This window comes from Elgaria multicarinata, chromosome 10 (genome assembly GCF_023053635.1).
Source record: "Elgaria multicarinata webbii isolate HBS135686 ecotype San Diego chromosome 10, rElgMul1.1.pri, whole genome shotgun sequence".
Classification (NCBI taxonomy): domain Eukaryota; kingdom Metazoa; phylum Chordata; class Lepidosauria; order Squamata; family Anguidae; genus Elgaria; species Elgaria multicarinata.
This window is the reverse complement of record NC_086180.1, coordinates 53,151,553-53,170,666: the sequence shown is the minus strand read 5'-3', so window position 1 is coordinate 53,170,666 and position 19,114 is coordinate 53,151,553. Positions and strand designations below refer to the sequence as shown.

Genomic DNA, 19,114 nt, shown 5'->3' with positions numbered 1-19,114 from the left:
GCCTCGTTTCTGTTCCTGTTTGCAAGCTTTTGTTGTTGTTCAAACAGGGAAAGTACACATTTGGGTGTGCACATTTCTGAAGATGTGCATTTCCCCAAAGTACACATTTTCTGTATATGAACAGAAGCTCGGGAATATACAAGCTTTTCCAGAAAAATGTTCTCACATTCATGTTCAGGGGTGCAAACAGGACAAATTCTGTTTTAAAAAAAAGGTAAATCAAAATGACATTCTCATACATCCATAGTTAATGTAGGGATATTAGGGAAAGCGTTATGTATTTTTGCAAATGGAGGTGGCTGCCATCTTGTGGACAACTGCAAGAACTTTATGAAATACAAAGGCTGTCTTTCAAAAGATGGCTGTGTAACTATGAATACAAATATTGATGTCAAGAAAATGTTTAGAGCAAGAAAATCAGTCATAGTTTTACTGTAATCCACATCATTTATAGGATTTGGATTTTAAAATGCGCCTCTTTTGCCCTTAGCTAAATTTTAGATAAGAATGCAATCCTATACACATTTACCTTTAATTTTTAAGCATTCTTAGGAAAGAACTGCCCTTAAGGTCAGCAGAATTATCAGTGGATAAAAGTTGCTTCTTAGTTCATATTCATCACTTGTACTTCTTGGTGATTTCTATAGCAGCTTCTAAATTATTGTGTGCTTCATGTCCTAAAAGAAAAACTCTTCTCACAACAACCCTTTGAGAGGGGTTAACCTGAAAAAAGTGATTTGCCTTTTTGCAGCTCAGTAGGAACTTGATCTTCTTGTGGTTTATTGTACTTCCACAAAACCCTCAAGAAATCCATCTACTACCCAGTATTTGGTGTTTTTAAATTCTGAATGAGATGCTCAGAGTTTTGCAAAAGTTGGCACGATCTACTGTAAATAATGTCTTGTCACTGTCCAAGACTACTTCAAATCATCCTTGCCATACCCTGGGTAGAATATGTTTAGGTCAGGTATAGGGAACATGGGACCCTTCTAATGTTGTTGTACTGCATACCTCATCAGCCCTAGCCAGCATAGCCAATGGCGAAGGATAATGGGAATTGCAGTCCACCAACATTTGGATGGCCACACGTTCCCTATCCTTGTCTTAGGGAGATATGAGAATCATCAATATTATAATGATCCACAAGCAACACAGTTAAAATAGTAAGCAATTATCAATTTTAATAATTCTCCATCTAAGGATTGTTGGTCAGTTTCTTTCATAGTTTTTGTCTATCATGCTCCTCTAAGATTCTTGGAAGCCAGATATATTCCTTGTCCCATATACTCAGCATTTCTTCTTTACATGTGTTCATATCTTTTATTTATTATTATCTGTTCTTTTCACCTGAGAGTGCACAACATACAGATTTGCACACATTTGCTTACTGTCACCAGAACCATGATGTGAGTATAGTTGCAAAAATCTGATTCAGATTCCATATAGGGTATTGTATTGCATGAATTATTGTGCTCTCCCCATTCTATGCAGTCCTACAATGCCCCAAAGCCTCACTGAGCAGGAGCAGAAGTTTGTCCATTTTGTCCCCTTATAACTACCAAATCAAGTCTGCAAGTGTTTAGGCTGGAGCTTTGTCTACTGCTCCTTGGTCAGTCCTACAAATTAACATTTTACCAGACTGTTGAGAAGTGATACAGCCTCCCTTATATCCCAGTTCCCCCATGCCAGATCTACTAATGCTTGTGTGGATGAAGCCAGGTTCCTCCCTCCGTACTCCTGATTTATTTCACTCAGCTCTGGCTGTAAAGGTGTTTTCTGCTCAATTATATTACTGACCATTTTTGTGCTTTTGTAGAATTTCCTTTCATGGGCTTGATAATAGAATTTGCCTATATTTTTGCATTGCCAGGACTCCAGTAATCAGGGAGTTTATATAGCTACATTAATGTACAACTACAGTAAAATAGGATGGATTTTAGATAATGGTCCAAACTTTTCGTAGTTACATAATTTCTGTCATTCCCTTTGGTCTCTGAATCTGTGCTTGTTTGCACATAATGATATTCTAGAAATTAGCTTATTGGGAACAAGCAAATGTGCTGGTGCATGTTTCCCAATTATGCCTGCTTGGCTTCTTCTACCAGTGGGAGCAGCTAAACCAAACCAAGAAACTTCTGACACCCTGGCTTGTTTAGTGTTACATCCAAACTGGGATCATCAGCCTGTTGCTCCCCTTAACAAGACATAATCAGAAGCCAAGAACAAAGCCAAGCTACAATCCAGGAAGTCCAGCTCAGATGTAATGCTAAACAAACCACAGTCAGGAAGAGGCAAGCAGGAGTGATGGGGTAGCGTGTGCTAGCACATTTGCTCATTCGAAATGGTTTATTGTTATGGGTGAGCCAATCCTCTGTGACTGTTATATTTTTCCTTCCATCCATTACTTCCATTCGTGTTTTATGGGATTTCTGTTTGAGCTGCATTCACATGTTTATTCGAGTAGAAGTATTCCTTGTTGATGATCTGTGTCACTGGATCCATTGTAAGCAAAAAAAAAAAAGTTAGAAAGACAAGATCCAAACAGCATCTCTGTCAGATTCAATATCAGTAGCAATATGAACACAGCAAGCTTCTACATGGACTGCCAAAGCTAATGCATCTCAAATCTGTGTTTTGGACTGACTCCACATTGGTATTGGCATTTTGAACAATATGTGCATTAAGTTACTCTACATTTTCTATCTCAGTGGATTCAGCCATATCGTTATATTGGCTTCCAAAACAAAATAAAGTTTGCCAACTCTAAGACCAGTCATACGAATTCTACAGTACCCATAGATGTTGCCAGTGTACCAGCAAACATGTGCCAACCTCTATGTACCAGTACAGTCTGTTTGGACCTGAACATTGCTGCAGTATGAGGACATGCAAAATAAGTACCAATTACAAAATGTGCATTTCTGAATGCCACCCAAACCTTTGGTAGGTGATCTTCATTTTTAGGGAGGATATTAAAACTATGGTTGGGCTTGCCAGGCAAAATTTCAAAGGGAAAAGACAGATGTAGTGTACTAATACTGTCACAATGTTCCAAACCCATTTTCACTACTAAACTGACAGACAAGCATATCATTGAATTGAATGCTGTTTGAAGAAGCCCATCAGTATTGTATTTAACTATAACCACTTCGCCTAATAAGCATAATAATACTAACCAAGGATACAGTGGCTTGTCATTATACTGTTATTAGTTTGTATTTCTTTAAATACCCTAATCCAGTAAGACTGTGTTATCAGACAAGACCAACACATGTGTAAAAAATTTCATGAGCATCTATTTATAGGTCCAGCATATATGAGTAATATCTCCATAGATTTAAATGATTTATTTAGCATCACACACTAATTATAGAGTATGTTTCCATTTTTTCCTTATGATCACAGATTGAACTTTCAGAACCTTTCTTTAAAATTCTGTGCCATTCATATTACTTTTAAAAAAGAATGCCTAAAATTATTGAATTTAGTGACAAGGAGTCTTGAATGTGATTGCCATCTTTATGACAAATCCTGTTTCTTTGTCTTTAACACACAGAAACATTACTGAGTGAAGCCTTCCTTAACATAAAGAGAATTGTGATAAACTTCTGCTTGTCAAGCTGCTGTTAAAGTCATAGGCGCAGATTGGCAAGCCTAGATCTGAAGTGTGGTCCAAACCCAGTGAGCCTGATTATTTGGATGGTGTATTTGGCAAAAGAGCTGTAAATAAATGGTTAGATGACTATGGATGGGATTGTGATACGTATTGCCAGCCCCCAGCCCCCTTTGATTTTTGGTGCAATCGGAAGCTGTATGTCTGCTTCAGGACTTGGCTCTCTCTGCCATTTACAGTATCACGCCATTGGCTGCCCAAAAAGGATGCTGGAAGAAGGAATATCAATGAGAAACCATTTATTCATCATATTGACAAACATTATAAATTATAATTGCTGTTCTGACCTATAGATGATCACATAAAAGTTAATTTTACTTCTTTGTCTATAGTACTGAGCTCTTCATTCAAAAATCCACCCATTATAACCAGGAAAGAGTTACAAAGCTCATCAACCTTTCCCCTGCTAATGCAACACTGAGAAGGTGCAAACGATAAATTTTGTGACTGTGTTGTTGATAGTTTGCTGTTCATATCAAATATTTGATCAACCAGTTGCTAGCACAGTTTGTTAGCAACATCAGTAATAGATTTGAACATTGAAGATTTTTGGCTACAGTGTGAGGTACAATGCTGTATTTAAAGTGGTCTTTTTTTTAACAAATTATTTATGAAATTTGATGTCCTAGTAGTTGATTCTGTGAATGTCTCTGGCTTGTGATTAATTAAAAAACAACAACACATTTTTTTAATGCTGGAAAATACGTATAAATATAAAATATGCAGGGATCCTTAGCCTTTAGAAATGTTATATTTAGATGTGTAGTTTTTTCCTCATTAGCTCTTAGCCATGTTTATAATCTAGGACAGGGCTAACTTGTGGCCCTCCAGATTTTGGCCTACAACACCCATCAACCCTAGCCAGCATAGCGAGTGGTGTGGGATAATGGGAGTTTCAGTTCAAAATATGCAGAGGCCACAGGTTGTCCACTCCTGATCTAGAAAGATAAATAATCCTAGTCCACCTCTGATTTAGAAAGATAAATAGCCCTAGATGTAGGGTTCCCATATGTCCTGGCAAACCAGGAATGTCCCGATTCCAGGGAATTCTGAAATGTCCCGGTGGGTCGGTCAGTCAAGAATCCCAGATTCCTGCTCATCTGGCTCCAGATCTGATTCCAGATCTGGCTCCATCCCTCAAGCCTCCAACGCCATCTTCCCACCCCTTAAGCAGCCACAGAGGGAGGTGAAGACTGTGTGCCCTTTCCTTTCCGCAAATGAACTGCAAAGTCCCGGTTGCATCCCACTAAGACTATGGAGCCCAAATGCTTTGTGCTGGGAGAAAAAGGCAGACCGGGGGGGGGGGGCAAGGAGTTCCTAACCCTCACAAAGGCGGCCCTAACCCTCCCCCTTCCTTCCCAAAGACAGTAGCAATGTGTTCCGTTTGTTCATTGCGGGAGCGAGCACTCACAAGCACCCTTGCCTACCTGTCTGCCCGTGCAGGGTGGAGCTTGCTTTCTCCACCTGTCAGGGCTGAGCTCAAACAGCTGCTCTCCCTCTCAGTGTGGTTTGCTCGCCTCTGCTGCTGCCATCACGGGTGCAATCAAATGTCCAGCAAACATTACCCAAGAAACCCGCCTCTGCTTGCACGTGATCCAGCACCGGTGGCTGTTGCGGCTAATGCTTCTGCTACAGCAGTAACAGCAACACAAGGTGCCATAAGGCTTCTTCTCTCATTAACACGCAGGAGGGATGCAAGAGCCTGACAGGATCATTCAACTTATTCCGAAGTAATATATTTACAGACTTCCTTAATATTCTAATTCTTGTCTAATTCTCTGTTTACATTCACTCTTTCTCTCTGTCTTAATGGCCACATAGAGATCTGTTGAGATTTAACCACTGCATATTTTCTTTTGGTTTGCCCCCAGTGCACTTCATGTTAACAATGACACCCTTGCAATGAGCGCTGTGTCGTGAGGCATTTTGGGAGTTGCAGTCTTTCATTTTCAAGGGCACTGGATTTCAAGGGCTCCCATTTTGTAGTGCTCAGTAGTAAATTTTTAAATAAATTTAAAAAGTTGATATGTGTCTTTCTGTCAGCACCAAACGTCCAGAACCATGAAACCTAAACACCTGAAACTTGGCATGGATATTAAAGGAGCTCTTGGGGTGTGCATCTCTGGGTTATTTAGTTGTTAAAACACATAAATTAATTTAAAAGTGTCTGTGCGTTTGAACCCTCAGTACCATCTTCAGTTGCTAGGTGACAGACTTCTCTAACCAGTCCATAGCTTTGCAGTCAATACAGTTTGAAGACGGGTATGTAGTCCAAAGGACAGAGTTTTTCTGTAGAGCAGTCCTCACTGAGGGGAATGGAGTTGGCAGACCCCTCCTTCAGAGGTCTGTTGGGTGGCCCCATGGCAGATTCCTATTTACTGCACTTAACATTTTTGGGGTGCTGTTTTTGTGTTGTTTATTAATGCCTCAATTCATTGGAAAGGTTTGGTATATCTGGCTCTGGCTTATGCTTTATTGATAAATAGTAATACTGAGTGATACTGTGTTTCAATGGTTGGACTTGCATATTTTGTAATAAAATTTAAATGTTATAATGTTAGTATTAATGAAATGAATTGTTTTGGGTAGGTATTTTTTGTGTATTACTGCAATCGAAGTATTGATATGTGTCCCTGTTTTTATATTACTGTTGTGCCCTGACCTACTTTGGGTATGTTTTGTGGGGAAGCGGCATACAAATTAGAATAGAATGATGGTGATGAGGGAGAAGCAGTGGCAGCAGACAGTAGAGGAAGACAATCTAGGAAAGGGGTTTTGGAGGCAGAAAAGGAGGCAAGAAAAGTAGTGGAGGCAGTATGTACTTGCACCTGGACAGGCCTCTGTATACGTGCAAATATGAGGATCAGGGCCTGTATTTATTTATTTATTTAATCCAGGAACAATGAAATACACTTCAACTATTTTTCAGCCTTCAAAGTGTCTTCTGCAAAGCAGAAAGAGATACGAGCCACTGCATAGTTCTTGGTCAGAGCATCGCAGTTAAAATGAACAGGGAATATCATAGCTTTAACTGCAAGTAGTTGCACATGGTTTACTGAAGCGATTCCCAGGCAATACCTGAAAGACCTACATTACCGTCATAACCAGTAGAGATTTAATTCTGGTCTCTAGGGCTTCTGTGCTTTTTTGCTTTATCTTAATCTTTGCTTTATCTTTTTTGCTTTATCTTTTTTTTACTGTGTGTTGTTTTCTGAACATCTGCGTGTCTATTTTGGTATGACGCAGGGGAGGTCTTGTTTAAAACAATATTAATTTCAGAACAGTATGATAATGGAAAAAATGGAAAGAAAAATAATGTTTGGCTATCTAGACAAGTATAGCTTCCAAATCGCGTGAGGTATTGGTTCCTCTCTATTCGGCCCTGGTTAGTATTGCGTCCAGTTCTGGGCACCACACTTCAAGAAGGACACAGACAAGTTTGGAGGAGGGCAACCAGGATGATCAGGGGTCTGGAAACAAAGCCCTATGGAGAGAGACTGAAACAACTGGGCATGTTTAGCCTGGAGAAGAGAAGATTGAGGGGAGACATGATAGCACTCTTCAAATACTTAAAAGGTTGTCACACAGAGGAGGGCCAGGATCTCTTCTCGATCCTCCCAGAGTGCAGGACACGGAATAACGGGCTCAAGTTACAGGAAGCCAGATTCCAGCTGGACATCAGGAAAAGCTTCCTGAGTGTTAGAGCAGTACGACAATGGAACCAATTACCTAGGGAGGTTGTGGGCTCTCCCACACTAGAGGCCTTCAAGAGGCAGCTGGACAACCATCTGTCAGGGATGTTTTAGGGTGGATTCCTGCATTGAGCAGAGGGTTGGACTCGATGGCTTTATAGGCCCCTTCCAACTCTACTATTCTATGATTCTATGATTCTAAGTTGATTAGCAATTTTGATGTGGTAAATCAGTTGGGGAAGAAGGGCTACAATTAAATCTGATACCATCAATTTAAGTATGTGCTTAAAAATCCAAGATTGTGGATTTTTTAAAATTTGCCTTTGCAATCTGTTTGACGTTTTCTAGTGTTTAATCTTTACCTCAATTCCACTGTAATGTGTTCTAAATACATTTCATTCTAATGGGTATATATGTTTTCTTGCAGCAGGGAAATTGCTTTATCTTCTGTTCCATTACTAGTCTTGTAGCTTGTGATGACTGACTTAGAAATGGTTAATTTTTTGACCTAAATGCAATTCCTAAGATATGTCTGTTCAGTGTTCTGTAGCAAAATGACTTCTTAAATAATGTAATGACTTACATAGAAAATGTATGGATAAGGGACCAAACTTTTTCAAGTGAAATAAGAGGGAGGTTTTTCTAATGAATTGAGTGTAGTGAGAGCCAAATGGGAAATTAGGACCCACCAGTGGATTGCCAAAGCACTGGCTGTTCTATCCATGGGGTAGGGAATATACCCCCAAAATGTATTTCTCTCTCTCTCTCTCTCTCTCTCTCTCTCTCTCTCTCTCTCCTTTATGCCAGAGTTTAATTATGGTAATAAATGTTTCACATTTCTGTAGGTATTTTAAGAGTGTTTAAAGCATTTCACACCTTAGAATTCCTCCTTGGTTAGTGTTATTACCTATTGCAGATGTGATTTGCCACAAAAGGCCTGAGAGATAGTGACTCATCTAAAGCCCCCGTTTAAATACATTAAATTTGAACTAGTGACTTCCTGGTTGACAGCTTGAAACTAAACTTCATATTGCAATAAATACCTGGCTGTCATATTTCATATTTTCTCTTCTACTGGGATGATTGAGAAGGCGTCATGGAGCTGTAGTTTTCTGTGACAGCTGTACATCCCCCCAAAGGCCAACTTCAGTCTCTCTTACCCATTATGCTACACTATTCTCAAGTTGTTAGTTCCAGATATTGGATATCTTTCAGCACGTTCCCTTTTTAGAAAAATTGACCCAGGGCAAGAAACAGAAACGAAAATCCCTCGTGCATCCTCTTTTCTGCCACATGTTGCAAGACCCCTCAGTCAATCTGATGAAGTAGGATTTGGACTGCAAAAGGTCATGCCACAATAATACTGTTGAAAACCACTGATATACTTTATTCAGGTCTGTCGAAGAGATGTGCCTTTCACTGGTTTGGTAAAGTTCTGAGCACTGGTTCAGAAGCTATTAAGTTTTTTCCATCCCATGGGACTCTGTAGCAGTAAGTGCTGGCAAAGTTGTCAGGCATACTTAGTTTCACTGTGACAGTGGGTAAGGGGTAGCAGGAAACTGTCAACACAGATAAGAGTGAGGTAATTTTGAAAGCTGAGGGAATCAGTTTCACTAATTGATAAATCACTGATGAATAGAGGATATGGAGGGAAAGAGTATGTAGCAATCCTTTGCAGGCTTACTCAGAAGTAAGACTTTCTGAACATACAGATATATATATATATATATATATATATATATATATATATATATATATGTGTGTGTGTGTGTGTGTGTGTGTGTGTATTCATTTTTACACATCTATGCAGTTAATGACTTGCTAGTATTTGTTTTTTTATTTCGTGTTTTTGTTTTTGCAGAATACGGTAATTATAAATTTCCTTTTCAAAAACCAGGGAAGTTCAACGATAAAAAAATCTGCTTGTTTAAGGCCAGAGTTAAGGCTATCTCATGTTGGACTCAAGCTCCACAAAGCCAGGAAATTCGAAGCCTTAACTCATGTGCGCTGTGATCAGTAATGATGCTGTGCAATGTGACAAATTGTGCTTGCTTTCAAGCAACAAGCAGGAATGGGTCAGCTGAGAGGAGGATTCCTCTAGCAATACAGTAGTAAGGCTTGGATGCTTCATATGGCAATACAGGATAAGGACGACATGGGACATCTTTGTTGACAAAGGAAAAGTGTGCATGCATGGAGGGTAAGCTGTAAGCAGGCACAATTTGTCACATTGCCATCATCATTACTGGTACTTCAAGTTAAGGCACCAGCCTTAGATTCTCAATTCCTGGCTTTGTGGAGCTTGAGCTGACATAACGTAACCTGAACTCTGGTCTAAAACCAGCAGGTGTTTGGTGTGTGTTTTTAACATGGAATCTATATTGTATTGCAATAGTGATGGTAGAGCTACTGGGAGTAATTGTATGTCACAGGTCTGGTTCAGACAACACGCTAAACCATGCTGCTTAACCACAAAATGTTTAAGGGAATGCAAGCAAGAAGAAATGTCTTTGGTCACCATTACCTAAACTGGGTCTCTTTCCATGAACTGTTCCTCTCATTGAGAGGCAGAGTCTACAAAAGGTCCTTGATAAGATAAAGAAAGCTGCAGGTAGGTAGGAAATACATAGGCGAAGAATTGCATATTAATTTGAAATAGTCACATCTTTAGCTACAAGCCTCTATTTTAAATTAAAAGTGGGACACTTGAAGTCACAAAGCTAAAACTACTGACCTTCAGTACTGGCTGTATTCTAGGGTTGTTAACCATCTGTTTCCAAGTACTTTGGTTCTCCCACTGGCAGATATTTACATATCATGCAAGCTATACAACACAAGCAGATGTCTATAGCCAGAACTAACTAGCCAGTTAAAAATCAAACCAGGTCCCAAGACAACGCCTTGCAGGAGTGCGGAGTTGATGTTACATACTGGATGCTGCTACAGTGCAGCTGGTTAGTCACAGGGGGGCAGCAGCACTAAAGGATATGCTTTGTATTTTAATTTTTTCACAATAGCCGTGTAAAGAAATAGTAATAGTTATTATTTCAGTCTGAAAGTCAATCATCTCCACCCTCAAAATATAAATGTATTGCCAAGGGAAATTAAAACAAACACACACACACCACGCAATATAATGGAACTCTGAATATCAGATCAATTTAGTTTATAATGTTTCTTCTAATGATGACAATGCTCAGATTTAGTCAAAATCACCAAGAATGAGAGTTTATAGTAACATTTTCTTGTTGATTTGCTGGTGTATTGAAACCAGAATATGTTTGTTTATTTATTTTTTAAAATCTACACATCTATAAATAAAACAGGTTGGAACTTTGGGATTGCTAAGGGATTCACATCTTCACTGTGCTGTGAGGAAGCAGCCCCCACCCCCCACCCCAATCTCAGGGCAGGCAGCTGCTGAGCAAATTCCCTGCCATGCCTTGAAGCTGGAGTTACTAGCAGCATTGCTGCGCCATTAAGGTTTCTGCAACTAACAGTTTCCCGTCAGGAGCTGCAAGGTAATGGCAAACCCTTCCATCTGTGAGTGAGCAGAAGCTAACTGCATCAGCACTGTTGTCTCCATAATATATTAATAAAAATAATACCAGTGACCTGTGAAAATGAATGATTTTGGGAGGAAACAACTTTTCTGCCCACCCTTTGGAAATGCACATCCCGTGAGACTTCTCTCCGAACATTTGCTTGCTGTGTCAGCTGATGGCGTTTTCTAGATGCTGGTTCTCAACTTTGCACTGTTGCCTGACTTACTCATATTCTTTCAGGGAAAGCGTAAGTGGTGCTATCAGGCCGGTGTCACACATGAAAAATTACTTCCATATCCTGCCATACACTTCCCATGACAGAACACCATTAGTGTTTAAAATTGCGGCAGCTGACTAAAAAAACAAGCTTTCTACATTATCCCTAATAGCTTATGCATGTGAACAACGTGTGCATTGCCTACCAAATATGTATTATTCTGCTACTACTGAGCCACATTTCTATTGTAATGAGAATATCTGAAAATTGCAATTCATACCATTATGTGCCCCTTTGCCCTCGTCTCCTTGCATCACAAAACCAGGCAAATAGAGCCTATTGTGAACAATAATGTATATACTACCATTTAAGGTTTCTGAAAGACAATTTTGGTGGTGGTTGTCATTTTCTTTTTCTTCCTTTTACATATTGGGTGGGGGAAGACTGCAGTTTTTGCAAGATAAGTGAAGAGGGAAAGCTTTGGTGGACATTTGGTAACAGCATGGAAATAAGAATGCATCGAAAGGGATTGAATTATTCTTTAGAAAAAAATACTTTTTAAAATGGTCGAAACTTCCCCTTGTTCTCCTAGGTCAAGGGCCAACGGTGCATATATAATTTCTTGGAATATTGCAATTTAAAGGAATAAATTCAGTGTTTTTGTAGATGAGTTACTAATAATACATTTAGAATTTGTTTCTCAGTTTAGTTACATTTGCAAAAGGAGCCATATGTCTTTGATAAATATAGCTTCCCCAGACTGCAACTCTGTTAGCTAAGCATCCTTCTGCTTTGATCATTTATAGTAACTTTTTCTCTTGCTGTGTGTATTTATTGTTTTATATTGCATGATTTTATCTTTGCACCGCCCTGAGATCCTAGTGATATAGGGCGGGATATAAATGTTTTAAATAATAAATAAATAAAGTTAGCATATAATGTAAATGATTATGTTGCATGACCCAGAAGGCTGCTTCACTCAAACACAATTCCATCTCTTCATTAGTCATTTTCTGTTGTCTACTATGTTTGTCAAGTATAAAATGTTCCAAAAAGAAAAATAAGCTAATAGTATAATCTTATACATATCTATTCAGACATAAGTGCCATTAAGTTCAAAAGGGCTTGCATCCAGCTAAGTGGATGCGGATTGCAGTTTAAGGGTGCAAACATCTGCCTACTGCAGTCCTAGGTCACAAGGTACATCAAATAAGATATTCACTACATGGAATCAGTGTGTTAGAAATACCCTGATAATGTCACAAATACAGATGTGAGAATCTTGACACAGTGATTATCAAGTAAGGAGATACATTTAATTAAGAAGGAGATATTTGTGTTTTGCTGAACATTAGAAAATATTGGCCTTGTTTAGCTATGGATTCCCTCATGGAATGATGTTGAAAACAATGTTAAGGTTTAATCCTGCAGTCTTCAACTTCAATATGAGTTGACATAAAATTAGCAAAACCAAAATGTGAAAGCCATTAAGATCTAAAATGTAACATTTGTGTGTGTGTGTTTTACTTCTTTACAGTGCTTTGCTGTTCGTTCTTTGGGATGGGTAGAAATGGCAGAGGAAGATTTGGCTCCTGGAAAAAGCAGTGTCGCTGTAAACAATTGCATCCGGCAGCTGTCTTATTGTAAAAATGATATACGAGACACAGTTGGCATTTGGGGAGAGGTAAGACAAGTTTCAATCATATCCCTGGACTCAACACTTCTCTGATGCTTTTTCCTCCTCTTTCTTTCAAATTCTGGGAAGAGCAGCCATGGTCAGAAGAACAAGGAGGTAAAACAGACAGTGGAGCAATAGTCTTGTTTTCTCTGGCAAGGAAAAGTGAGGTGCTGTCAGGATTCCATGCCATCCCACCGAAATGTGAGGTAACAGAGACTCGTTGTGCAATCCATGAAGTCTTTAATCAGTAAAAAACAAACAAACTGTATCTCACACCTGTAGCATCTGTGGAGGTTAGGGGCTGTTCTCTAAATTGTATTAGCCAAATAAAGCAAGGCAGTTGCCTGTCAACTAAATAGACGGTTTCCCATTGTGCCTGGCTCCTCCTTCAGGAAGGGTCCTCTTGACCAAAATTCTGACATGCAACCAGTCTGGCAGAACAACTTCCACGTCATCTCAAATCCGCTTGCTTGACCCTGCTGTGTGAGTGAATGTACAGTGGTGGTTCTCTTGTTGCCAGAAGCACTGTACACAATGAGTGCTGGAAGGAGCTTCTCCAGTTCTGGCCAGCTGGAGTGATCGTTGGAACCAGGGGGCACTACAATGGCATGGGGCTAACTTGTTAAGAAGGTAATATGGGTGATGGCCCTTTAAAAAAAAAAAACACCTACTGGAATTGCCCTGCTGGGACAGACTAAGGGTCCATCTAGTCCACTATCCTGTTTCCAGCAGCCCTTCTTTGTTGTTCATCTGAAGTATCTGATATTCAGAGTTATCTGCCTCTGGACTTGGAGTTTCTGTATAACTATTTGGTTCTTCCATTAATTTATCTAACTATTTTAAAGCCATCCAGTTATAGAGAGGGGAAAAATATATTTCTGTTCATCGTCATATCATTCTTAATTTTATATATTAAAAACATTAAAAATGAAATATATTCCTCCTTATTTATCTTTTTTTCTATCCTAAGAACTCTAAATTCCTGATACGGATGGTCCTTCAATGATTCCAAGTTTTGTTTGCTCTTTTCTGTACCTTTTCAAGTGTCACCCTATAGACTGTATTCAAAATAGGGTCATAACACTGATTTATATATAAACAGAGTTGCAGTCTTATTTTTACACCTGTCATTGTGGTCTTCTTTACAGGGAAGTAAAGACTTGAGGTCTGATACCTGGGATATGTTATCCCTTAGGCAAGGAATAGACAACCTGATGCCCTTCAGACATTTTGGACCATAATTCCCATCAGCCACAGCAAGCATAGCCAAAACATCCGAAGAGCATCAAGATGTGTATCCTTGCCTTAGGACTTCAACATCTCTACCAAGTAGCCTGACTCAGCTGGCGCCTTCTACTAACTCACTATACATGAATCTGCCCTTAAAGACGACTTGGAAGTTGCAGCTAGTGCAAAATGCAGCAGCTAGATACTGAGTGGAGCATCATGTAAAGACCATATAACACCAGTCTTAAAGGAATTGAATTGGCTGCCTATATGCTTCCGGTCGGAATCCAAAGTGCTGGCAATGACATTTAAAGCCCTAAACAGCTTGGGACCGCAATACTTGAGGGAGCGCCTGTCCCTATATATGCCTGCATGAGATTTGAGATCTGTTGGAGGAGCCTTGCTCTGCATTCCACCAGTGTGAGACATACATTATGGTGGGACATGGGAGAGGGCCTTCTCTGTTGTGGTACTCTGGTTGTGGAGGCCTGACTGGTGCAGACAGTGTTTCATTAAGCTGGAGGAAACAAGCCACAATTTGTTTGAAATAAAGCTTCAAAGAAACCCACTAGTGCAGAATGATTGGTTTCCTTTTTATCCTAAATTTTAACCCAGAGGAAATATTAGTCAAACGTTCCTTGAATTACTGTATGTCTGTGACATTTGAGGCTGCCCTGCACAAAGCTTTATGAAATCAGTAAATGAATTGTGCTGTTAAAAGCGAAAACATTCTGCGTTCTGATTTATTTTTAAAATTACATTTTATTTTCTCAACGCTTGTTGAAACAGAAGCAAATTATTTTCAAATGCTCTCAGAACAAATTGCTTAATGTTAGAGAGGAAAAACGGCAGCCTTAGGGCAGTGCTGCATACCAAACCCACATTTGCCAAGATGGTGGGCAGGAGGGCACTTCTAGGGGAAAAAGACAGGAGTAAGGGATGCCTAACTCATCCATTTCCCACCAGTTCTCCTCTGCAAATCCGCCCACTTGAGCCTCCCTCACCCCAGCCAGGCCAATATTTGATTTGGGGTGTGGGTGTGGTGATTGGCCGTGCAATCTTAGGCGTATCTACTCAGAAATAGGTTCCATGGAGCTCATTGAGATTTACTCCTAGGAAGGCTCATACAGGATTGCAGCCTAAAAGTGAAATGAGGAGAGAGCCTTTGTAGAAAAGAATAAGTTGGTGGGAGAAATGTTTCATTTTGCTACAAATGCTCCTCCTGCTCCTGAATTTGCATTACAGTGGCAAACATTGGTTTGGGTGAGTAACAGATTATTACAGATTATTACAGATTAATACTCAGATTATTGTTTTTATTAGGGGAAAGACATGTATCTTATCCTGGAGAATGACATGCTAAATTTGGTTGACCCCATGGATCGCAGTATTCTTCATTCTCAGCCCATCGTAAGCATCCGAGTCTGGGGAGTAGGCCGTGACAATGGCCGGTGAGTTTGGAAAACATTTTCTCTCGCTTTATGCTATTGAAAACTGTTGTGTAAATGCAGTATAATGGATTCTTGTCTCCTTGAAACTATGTGGAGGAATGGATAGATTGACTGACAGAAAGTGAACATGCAAGGGCAACATGGTGCTGCAGTGACTCTAATCCTATCTGGAGGGTAGGACCCAGAAGGTGGTGGTTTGGGACTTCTGTTCTGCATCTTGGCCGTTGGCCTTTGGGGGTGCCTTAAGGTCCCATTTTGTCCTTCATTCTTTTCAATGTTTACATGATACCACTGGGCAAAGTCATCCAGAGGTTTAGACTGAGTTGTCATCAATACATGCAACTCTATCTCTCTTTTCTGTTTCAAAGGAGCTGTTACAAAGTAGGGGCCATGCACAGACCTGGCCTGGTGGGGCTAGCCCCGTGTGGATACAACCCTAGGTGTTCAGATCACATTGCACCTAGTGAGTCAATTACAATAGCTCCCTATTTCTTTATGGTCCCAATCCAGGGTGCTGGTATTAACCTTTAAATGCTTAATCATCTGGGACCAGGCTATCCGAAGGACTGCCTGCACCCATATGAAATCACTGAAGCTTTAAGATTGGCATCTGCTTTTTGGTCCACCAGAGAGGTTAGTGACTACCAGGGGTGAGGCCTTGTCCGTGAGAGCCTCACAACTGTGAGCCTCACAACTGAGCCTCACAACTAGCTAGGCCAGTACATTTGGCCACTTTTTTATTGACCTTTAGGAGAGACTTGAACATGTTTTTATTCCATTCTGCATTTGGATAATTTTACAGTGCTATGCTTTAACAATTGTTTATCTGTTGCTATCTTTTAATGTTTTTATTGCTTTTTACTGTTTGGGCCTACAACTCCCATCAGCCCTTGCCAATATAGCCAATGTTGGGGGAAGATGGAAAATGTAGGTGGAAACATCTGGAGGGCTGAATTAGGATAAATATTTCCATTAATTTCCAGCACCTTTCATGTACGTGAATGTAGTAGTATTTACAGCTCTTTCAGTCAAGTTATACATTGGGTGATAGGGGACAAAACAACGTCTTTGGCAGCAGGCCTGGGTCTGGGAACAAGAGATTCCATTGAACAGCTGCAACGTGGCAGGATAGAGAGGAATGATTTGCATTGGAGAAATAGTGGACATGCTTAACTTTCCCCCTGCCTGCTGCTTAAACAGCAGCGAGCAGCTTCCAAATCGCATCTGGTCCTTCCTTGGGAAATGATTCTATTCTGTTCGTTGTCAGGTAGACAATAATTACGATGACTAATACAGTAACTCATACCTCTTGAATACTGAGTTATTTGAAAGTCATTGCTACCTTGAGGTCCTCATATTTTTTATCGGACATTTTCCTTGTAGTAATTTATTTGGTTGGATTTTTCTTTGGAAGATGAAAAACCTTTTAATGATATCTGTCCAGGTGATTTCCTAAGCCATATGCTAATGAAAGATTGATGAAAAACAGAGATCTGCTGATAAAAATTTAACCTTAAGGATATGTCTGCTTAGTGTAACTCAGGCAGAAAAGCCTTCTGAGAAATTAATAATTCTCTTAGCACACGCTTTACTGTTTCTTGAACACTAGCATTAACTTTGTTTTAATACAATGGCATAGTAAGTATATGCTTCATGATTTACTTGAATGTTTTGCTGACTTAAACTATATGATTATTTGACATAGTGGTAAAAGGTCCCTTGACTTCTCTTGATCATACCATAAAGACAGTGACTTGGTTTGCATGTGTGGAAACTGTTTATTGAAATCCCAGAGTGTGCTGGGCATATGCAAAACGTGCTTGACATAATCACTGCCTGAGTGCGGCTTGTCATGTTGTCTGAACCTGGGCGGCATGGCCCAAGAGTTAGAGGGCTGTTTCCACCTCCAACAAGTCATGCCACCTAGGTTCGGACAACTCAGCAAGCTATGCCCAGGCAGTGATTATGGAAATTATGCCCTGCATACTCAGCGATTTAAATAAGCCACTGTGGCTGTGAAATAAACAACACAATAACCTACCATAGGTAAAATAAACTTCTTGCAAACCGTGGGTTCTCAGGATGGCTTATTTGGGGGAAATCACCCACTGTGTGTGTGTGGGGGAAACATCCCACAGACTACATGCTAACCCATCATGGGTTGTTCTGGAAAACAAACCATTGTGGGTTAGAGTTTTGTGTGAACCCAGTCACAGTCAACATACAGTATATCGAGGGGAGGGGTGGTGTTGTGGCTAAAGTGTCAGACTGGGAGTCGGAAAGTCTGTGTTCTAGTCCCCACTGAGCCATGGAACCCCACTGGGTGACTTTGGGCCAGTCACAGACTCTCAGCCCAACCAACTTCACAGGGTTGTTGTTGTGAGGATAAAAATGGAGAGGAGGATTATGTATGCCGCCTTGGGTTCCTTGGAGGAAGAAAAGCGGGATATAAAGGCAAAAATAAATAAATAAGGGGAGAGTAAATTAAAATAACCCACATTAAAAAGCAATGAATGTATGGATGTTGCATATGCATGACTGACCCTACTGCAAATTCAACATATTTATTTATTTATTTATTTATTACATTTTTATACCACCCAATAGCCGAAGCTCTCTGGGCGGCTCACAAAAATTAAAACCATAATAAAACAACCAACATATTAACTAACTTATTGTATATTATATGCTTAGCTTTATGTTAGAAAATATATTATAAATATATCATTTTTAGCTGACTGATCATAATAGTTTTCTTGGCCATCTCTGAATCCTACCTCTGCGTTAGATGATGTTTTCAGGAGATAGCATAACAATTGGAGGAACAGTAGTGCGGTGAAGATATAAGGCTGGTTCCCTGCAAACCAGGGTTGTGAATTGGGAACTTTATTTATTTATTTAAAGATTTATATTCTACCTTCAATTTAAAAGATTCCCAAAGTGGCTTACAACAATCAACAATCAGGCAATCCCTGTCCTCAGGCTCACAATCTAAAAAGACATGAGACACAAAGAAAAGGATTGGCAGTGGGGAGGGATGTCAGCAGCAGCAGCAGCAGCAGCAGCATCTCTCTTTTCTCGCTCGTGGCGGTTTTTCTAGATGAACATGATGGGCTTTGCCAAGTCATGCTGTCTTTTACTGTTTCAGAAATTTCCTGACTATTGAACATGTTTTGCGTATGACTGCTTTCTGGATGTTGGTGTGGATGTATTTTGGTAATCCTGGTTTCTGTGCATTTTGATGTGATGCCGATGCCTATTGTGACATGATGATGAAGATGATGGTGATGCGTGATTCAGTTGCCCAGATTCAGCATGATGGTGATGCTTGTTTCAGTTGTCCATCTTGGCTGGCCTGTTCCTCTTTTTTTCTTCTCTTCTGTAGTTTCTCTTCTTTTGAGCTCAAGCCTAAGCTGTTGCTTCTCCCATCCATTCAGAGTAAGATACTTTCTCAGACACTTTTCTGGTAGCCCCTGGGAGCTAAATGATGGCAGTTCACCAAGCTGTTTCTGCTTCTTCTCCTATCCCGTCAGGGAACAGCATAAGTTCCCCCTTCCTTGTGTCCAGATTTTGCCCTTCTTTCTCTAGCTTGGCTTTTGCCACATTTTGGCATTACTGATGTTTACCACAG

General features: G+C 40.0%; 1 protein-coding gene across 7 annotated transcripts in view; it reads left to right on the top strand.

Moving 5' to 3' along the window:
* APBB2 (amyloid beta precursor protein binding family B member 2) overlaps positions 1-19,114 on the top strand; it is a 182,671-nt gene that overhangs the window by 119,912 nt on the left and 43,645 nt on the right. For all 7 annotated transcript variants that reach the window (XM_063136406.1, XM_063136403.1, XM_063136405.1 and 4 more), the window contains 2 exons: positions 12,665-12,811; positions 15,356-15,483. In XM_063136406.1, coding sequence (XP_062992476.1) covers positions 12,665-12,811; positions 15,356-15,483 — 275 coding nt within the window. The remainder of the gene's footprint in view (positions 1-12,664; positions 12,812-15,355; positions 15,484-19,114) is intronic.